Source organism: Oncorhynchus gorbuscha, linkage group LG15 (assembly GCF_021184085.1).
Source record: "Oncorhynchus gorbuscha isolate QuinsamMale2020 ecotype Even-year linkage group LG15, OgorEven_v1.0, whole genome shotgun sequence".
Classification (NCBI taxonomy): Eukaryota; Metazoa; Chordata; class Actinopteri; order Salmoniformes; family Salmonidae; genus Oncorhynchus; species Oncorhynchus gorbuscha.
In genome coordinates, this window is record NC_060187.1 from 7,242,787 (window position 1) to 7,250,286 (window position 7,500).

Here is a 7,500-nt window from a genome sequence, read left to right on the forward strand (position 1 = left end):
AGTAGTGGGTGGTACAGTAGTGGGTGGTACAGTAGTGGGTGGTACAGTACAGTAGTGGGTGGTACAGTAGTGGGTGGTACAGTACAGTAGTGGGTGGTACAGTAGTGGGTGGTACAGTACAGTAGTGGGTGGTACAGTAGTGGGTGGTACAGTACAGTAGTGGGTGGTACAGTAGTGGGTGGTACAGTACAGTAGTGGGTGGTACAGTAGTGGGTGGTACAGTACAGTAGTGGGTGGTACAGTACAGTAGTGGGTGGTACAGTAGTGGGTGGTACAGTACAGTAGTGGGTGGTACAGTAGTGGGTGGTACAGTACAGTAGTGGGTGGTACAGTAGTGGGTGGTACAGTACAGTAGTGGGTGGTACAGTAGTGGGTGGTACAGTAGTGGGTGGTACAGGACAGTAGTGGGTGGTACAGTAGTGGGTGGTACAGGACAGTAGTGGGTGGTACAGTAGTGGGTGGTACAGTACAGTAGTGGGTGGTACAGTACAGTAGTGGGTGGTACAGTAGTGGGTGGTACAGGACAGTAGTGGGTGGTACAGTAGTGGGTGGTACAATACAGTAGTGGGTGGTACAGTAGTGGGTGGTACAGTAGTGGGTGGTACAGTACAGTAGTGGGTGGTACAGTAGTGGGTGGTACAGTACAGTAGTGGGTGGTACAGTAGTGGGTGGTACAGTACAGTAGTGGGTGGTACAGTAGTGGGTGGTACAGTACAGTAGTGGGTGGTACAGTAGTGGGTGGTACAGTACAGTAGTGGGTGGTACAGTAGTGGGTGGTACAGTAGTGGGTGGTACAGTACAGTAGTGGGTGGTACAGTAGTGGGTGGTACAGTAGTGGTGGTACAGTAGTGGGTGGTACAGTAGTGGGTGGTACAGGACAGTAGTGGGTGGTACAGTACAGTAGTGGGTGGTACAGTTCAGTAGTGGGTGGTACAGTTCAGTAGTGGGTGGTACAGTACAGTAGTGGGTGGTACAGTTCAGTAGTGGGTGGTACAGTTCAGTAGTGGGTGGTACAGTAGTGGGTGGTACAGTTCAGTAGTGGGTGGTACAGTAGTGGGTGGTACAGTTCAGTAGTGGGTGGTACAGTACAGTAGTGGGTGGTACAGTACAGTAGTGGGTGGTACAGTAGTGGGTGGTACAGTACAGTAGTGGGTGGTACAGTAGTGGGTGGTACAGTACAGTAGTGGGTGGTACAGTAGTGGGTGGTACAGTAGTGGGTGGTACAGTACAGTAGTGGGTGGTACAGTAGTGGGTGGTACAGTACAGTAGTGGGTGGTACAGTAGTGGGTGGTACAGTACAGTAGTGGGTGGTACAGTAGTGGGTGGTACAGTACAGTAGTGGGTGGTACAGTAGTGGGTGGTACAGTACAGTAGTGGGTGGTACAGTACAGTAGTGGGTGGTACAGTAGTGGGTGGTACAGTACAGTAGTGGGTGGTACAGTACAGTAGTGGGTGGTACAGTAGTGGGTGGTACAGTAGTGGGTGGTACAGGACAGTAGTGGGTGGTACAGTAGTGGGTGGTACAGGACAGTAGTGGGTGGTACAGTAGTGGGTGGTACAGTACAGTAGTGGGTGGTACAGTACAGTAGTGGGTGGTACAGTAGTGGGTGGTACAGGACAGTAGTGGGTGGTACAGTAGTGGGTGGTACAATACAGTAGTGGGTGGTACAGTAGTGGGTGGTACAGTAGTGGGTGGTACAGTACAGTAGTGGGTGGTACAGTAGTGGGTGGTACAGTACAGTAGTGGGTGGTACAGTAGTGGGTGGTACAGTACAGTAGTGGGTGGTACAGTAGTGGGTGGTACAGTACAGTAGTGGGTGGTACAGTAGTGGGTGGTACAGTACAGTAGTGGGTGGTACAGTAGTGGGTGGTACAGTAGTGGGTGGTACAGTACAGTAGTGGGTGGTACAGTAGTGGGTGGTACAGTAGTGGTGGTACAGTAGTGGGTGGTACAGTAGTGGGTGGTACAGGACAGTAGTGGGTGGTACAGTACAGTAGTGGGTGGTACAGTTCAGTAGTGGGTGGTACAGTTCAGTAGTGGGTGGTACAGTACAGTAGTGGGTGGTACAGTTCAGTAGTGGGTGGTACAGTTCAGTAGTGGGTGGTACAGTAGTGGGTGGTACAGTTCAGTAGTGGGTGGTACAGTAGTGGGTGGTACAGTTCAGTAGTGGGTGGTACAGTACAGTAGTGGGTGGTACAGTACAGTAGTGGGTGGTACAGTAGTGGGTGGTACAGTACAGTAGTGGGTGGTACAGTAGTGGGTGGTACAGTACAGTAGTGGGTGGTACAGTAGTGGGTGGTACAGTAGTGGGTGGTACAGTACAGTAGTGGGTGGTACAGTAGTGGGTGGTACAGTACAGTAGTGGGTGGTACAGTAGTGGGTGGTACAGTACAGTAGTGGGTGGTACAGTAGTGGGTGGTACAGTACAGTAGTGGGTGGTACAGTAGTGGGTGGTACAGTACAGTAGTGGGTGGTACAGTACAGTAGTGGGTGGTACAGTAGTGGGTGGTACAGTACAGTAGTGGGTGGTACAGTAGTGGGTGGTACAGTACAGTAGTGGGTGGTACAGTAGTGGGTGGTACAGTAGTGGGTGGTACAGTACAGTAGTGGGTGGTACAGTAGTGGGTGGTACAGTACAGTAGTGGGTGGTACAGTAGTGGGTGGTACAGTAGTGGGTGGTACAGGACAGTAGTGGGTGGTACAGTAGTGGGTGGTACAGGACAGTAGTGGGTGGTACAGTAGTGGGTGGTACAGTACAGTAGTGGGTGGTACAGTACAGTAGTGGGTGGTACAGTAGTGGGTGGTACAGGACAGTAGTGGGTGGTACAGTAGTGGGTGGTACAATACAGTAGTGGGTGGTACAGTAGTGGGTGGTACAGTAGTGGGTGGTACAGTACAGTAGTGGGTGGTACAGTAGTGGGTGGTACAGTACAGTAGTGGGTGGTACAGTAGTGGGTGGTACAGTACAGTAGTGGGTGGTACAGTAGTGGGTGGTACAGTACAGTAGTGGGTGGTACAGTAGTGGGTGGTACAGTACAGTAGTGGGTGGTACAGTAGTGGGTGGTACAGTAGTGGGTGGTACAGTACAGTAGTGGGTGGTACAGTAGTGGGTGGTACAGTAGTGGTGGTACAGTAGTGGGTGGTACAGTAGTGGGTGGTACAGGACAGTAGTGGGTGGTACAGTAGTGGGTGGTACAGGACAGTAGTGGGTGGTACAGTAGTGGGTGGTACAGTACAGTAGTGGGTGGTACAGTACAGTAGTGGGTGGTACAGTAGTGGGTGGTACAGGACAGTAGTGGGTGGTACAGTAGTGGGTGGTACAGGACAGTAGTGGGTGGTACAGTAATGGGTGGTACAGGACAGTAGTGGGTGGTACAGTAGTGGGTGGTACAGTAGTGGGTGGTACAGGACAGTAGTGGGTGGTACAGGACAGTAGTGGGTGGTACAGTACAGTAGTGGGTGGTACAGTAGTGGGTGGTACAGGACAGTAGTGGGTGGTACAGTAGTGGGTGGTACAGGACAGTAGTGGGTGGTACAGTAGTGGGTGGTACAGTAGTGGGTGGTACAGGACAGTAGTGGGTGGTACAGTAGTGGGTGGTACAGGACAGTAGTGGGTGGTACAGTAGTGGGTGGTACAGGACAGTAGTGGGTGGTACAGTAATGGGTGGTACAGGACAGTAGTGGGTGGTACAGTAGTGGGTGGTACAGTAGTGGGTGGTACAGGACAGTAGTGGGTGGTACAGTAGTGGGTGGTACAGGACAGTAGTGGGTGGTACAGTAATGGGTGGTACAGGACAGTAGTGGGTGGTACAGTAGTGGGTGGTACAGGACAGTAGTGGGTGGTACAGTAGTGGGTGGTACAGGACAGTAGTGGGTGGTACAGTAATGGGTGGTACAGGACAGTAGTGGGTGGTACAGTAGTGGGTGGTACAGTAGTGGGTGGTACAGTACAGTAGTGGGTGGTACAGTAGTGGGTGGTACAGTAGTGGTGGTACAGTAGTGGGTGGTACAGTAGTGGGTGGTACAGGACAGTAGTGGGTGGTACAGTAGTGGGTGGTACAGGACAGTAGTGGGTGGTACAGTAGTGGGTGGTACAGTACAGTAGTGGGTGGTACAGTACAGTAGTGGGTGGTACAGTAGTGGGTGGTACAGGACAGTAGTGGGTGGTACAGTAGTGGGTGGTACAGGACAGTAGTGGGTGGTACAGTAATGGGTGGTACAGGACAGTAGTGGGTGGTACAGTAGTGGGTGGTACAGTAGTGGGTGGTACAGGACAGTAGTGGGTGGTACAGGACAGTAGTGGGTGGTACAGTACAGTAGTGGGTGGTACAGTAGTGGGTGGTACAGGACAGTAGTGGGTGGTACAGTAGTGGGTGGTACAGGACAGTAGTGGGTGGTACAGTAGTGGGTGGTACAGTAGTGGGTGGTACAGTACAGTAGTGGGTGGTACAGTAGTGGGTGGTACAGGACAGTAGTGGGTGGTACAGTAGTGGGTGGTACAGGACAGTAGTGGGTGGTACAGTAATGGGTGGTACAGGACAGTAGTGGGTGGTACAGTAGTGGGTGGTACAGTAGTGGGTGGTACAGGACAGTAGTGGGTGGTACAGTACAGTAGTGGGTGGTACAGTAGTGGGTATAAACAGGACAGTAGTGGGTGGTACAGTAGTGGGTGGTACAGGACATAAACAGTAGTGGGTGGTACAGTAATGGGTGGTACAGGACAGTAGTGGGTGGTACAGTAGTGGGTGGTACAGTAGTACAAGGACAGTAGTGGGTGGTACAGGACAGTAGTGGGTGGTACAGTACAGTAGTGGGTGGTACAGTAGTGGGTGGTACAGTACAAGTAGTGGGTGGTACAGTAAGTAGTGGGTGGTACAGTAGTGGGTGGTACAGGACAGTAGTGGGTGGTACAGTAGTGGGTGGTACAGGACAGTAGTGGGTGGTACAGTAATGGGTGGTACAGGACAGTAGTGGGTGGTACAGTAGTGGGTGGTACAGGACAGTAGTGGGTGGTACAAAGTGGGTGGTACAGTACAGTAGTGGGTGGTACAGTACAGTAGTGGGTGGTACAGTAGTGGGTCAACAGGACAGTAAGTGGGTGGTACAGTAGTGGGTGGTACAGGACAGTAGTGGGTGGTACAGTAATGGGTGGTACAGGACAGTAGTGGGTGGTACAGTAGTGGGTGGTACAGGACAGTAGTGGGTGGTACAGTAATGGGTGGTACAGGACAGTAGTGGGTGGTACAGTAATGGGTGGTACAGGACAGTAGTGGGTGGTACAGTAATGGGTGGTACAGGACAGTAGTGGGTGGTACAGTAGTGGGTGGTACAGGACAGTAGTGGGTGGTACAGTAGTGGGTGGTACAGTACAGTAGTGGGTGGTACAGTAGTGGGTGGTACAGTAGTGGGTGGTACAGGACAGTAGTGGGTGGTACAGTACAGTAGTGGGTGGTACAGTAGTGGGTGGTACAGTACAGTAGTGGGTGGTACAGTACAGTAGTGGGTGGTACAGTAGTGGGTGGTACAGTACAGTAACATACCAGTGTGATGTGCTGGCTGTTCTTCCTGCTCTTGTTGCTGCTGCTGTTGCTGCCTTCTGGCTAGTTTCTTCATCTACAATATCAATATAAATATAATGTAATTACAAATACATCTACAATATCAACATAAATATAATGTAATTACAAATACATCTACAATATCAACATAAATATAATTTAATTACAAATAGATCTACAATATCAACATAAATATAATTTAATTACAAATAGATCTACAATATCAACATAAATATAATTTAATTACAAATAGATCCACAATATAAACAGAAATATAATTTAATTACATATTTACAGTTAAATCCACAATATAAACAGAAATATAATTTAATTACATATTTACAGTTAAATCCACAATATAAACATAAATATAATTTAATTACAAATACATCTACAATATAAACAGAAATATAATTATTTACATCTACAGTCACGTCTCACTCCACAGCCTATCTCTCAAACCTAGTCTTCATAGGAACATGTTCACTCAGTTGAAACGTATTAATAGTGGAGGGAAAGAAAGCAACATTTTTCATGGACAGAAAACCACACACGCTGCCCGTTGTAAGGAAATACAGCCCTTATCTGGAAGGATCTACGAGTGAGATGTCATCAGTTTCCTGAATAGAGAGATAACCGGAGTGATTTCCAGGTTGGCAACACAGCACACTGTCGAAAGAGTTCCGTTATCAATGCTACACATGAAAGTATCTGGGAGGTAGCAAGTGTGTTGGGGGGGCAGCATCACATTACTGTACCTTGGCTCTTTGGTTTTGGAACCAGACCTGCACGACTCTCACGCTCAGACCGGTCTCCGCTGCCAAGGTCTCCCTTACCTTGGAGAGGAAGGGAAGGACAGAGGAAAGAGAGGGGGAGGGACAGAGGGAGAGAAGAGGAGAGGGACAGAGGGAGAGAAGAGGAGAGGGACAGAGAGAGAGAAGAGGAGAGGGACAGAGAGAGAAGAGGAGAGGGACAGAGGGAGAGGGGGAGGGACAGAGGGAGAGAAGAGGAGAGGGACAGAGGGAGAGAAGAGGAGAGGGACAGAGGGAGATAAGAGGAGAGGGAGAGAAGAGGGGAGAGGGACAGAGGGAGAGAAGAGGAGAGGGAGAGAAGAGGGACAGAGGAGAGAAGAGGAGAGGGACAGAGGGAGAGGGGGAGGGACAGAGGGAGAGAAGAGGAGAGGGACAGAGGGAGAGAAGAGGAGAGGGACAGAGGGAGAGAAGAGGAGAGGGAGAGAAGAGGAGAGGGACAGAGGGAGAGAAGAGGAGAGGGAGAGAAGAGGGACAGAGGGAGGGAAGAGGGACAGAGGGAGAGAAGAGGGACAGAGGGAGAGAAGAGGAGAGGGACAGAGGGAGAGAAGAGGAGAGGGACAGAGGGAGAGAAGAGGAGAGGGACAGAGGGAGAGAAGAGGAGAGGGAGAGAAGAGGGACAGAGGGAGGGAAGAGGGACAGAGGGAGAGAAGAGGAGAGGGACAGAGGGAGAGAAGAGAGAGGGAGAGGAGAGGGACAGAGGGAGAGAAGAGGAGAGGGACAGAGGGAGAGAAGAGGAGAGGGACAGAGGGAGAGAAGAGGAGAGGGACAGAGGGAGAGAAGAGGGACAGAGGGAGAGAAGAGGAGAGGGACAGAGGGAGAGAAGAGGAGAGGGACAGAGGGAGAGAAGAGGAGAGGGAGAGGAGAGGGACAGAGGGAGGGAAGAGGGACAGAGGGAGAGAAGAGGGACAGAGGGAGAGAAGAGGAGAGGGACAGAGGGAGAGAAGAGGAGAGGGACAGAGAGAGAGAAGAGGAGAGGGACAGAGAGAGAAGAGGAGAGGGACAGAGGGAGAGGGGGAGGGACAGAGGGAGAGAAGAGGAGAGGGACAGAGGGAGAGAAGAGGAGAGGGACAGAGGGAGAGAAGAGGAGAGGGACAGAGGAGAGAAGAGGAGAGGGAGAGAAGAGGGACAG

The 7,500-nt window shown here is 50.9% G+C and overlaps 1 protein-coding gene across 1 annotated transcript in view; it reads right to left on the reverse strand.

Moving 5' to 3' along the window:
• The window catches only part of lmx1a (LIM homeobox transcription factor 1, alpha), a 45,717-nt gene that overhangs the window by 7,335 nt on the left and 30,882 nt on the right, over positions 1–7,500 (reverse strand). The window contains exons 7-8 of the mRNA XM_046299823.1: positions 6,318–6,395; positions 5,542–5,614 (exon numbers count right to left, since the gene is read on the reverse strand). Of these exons, the coding sequence (XP_046155779.1) occupies positions 5,542–5,614; positions 6,318–6,395 (151 nt within the window). The remainder of the gene's footprint in view (positions 1–5,541; positions 5,615–6,317; positions 6,396–7,500) is intronic.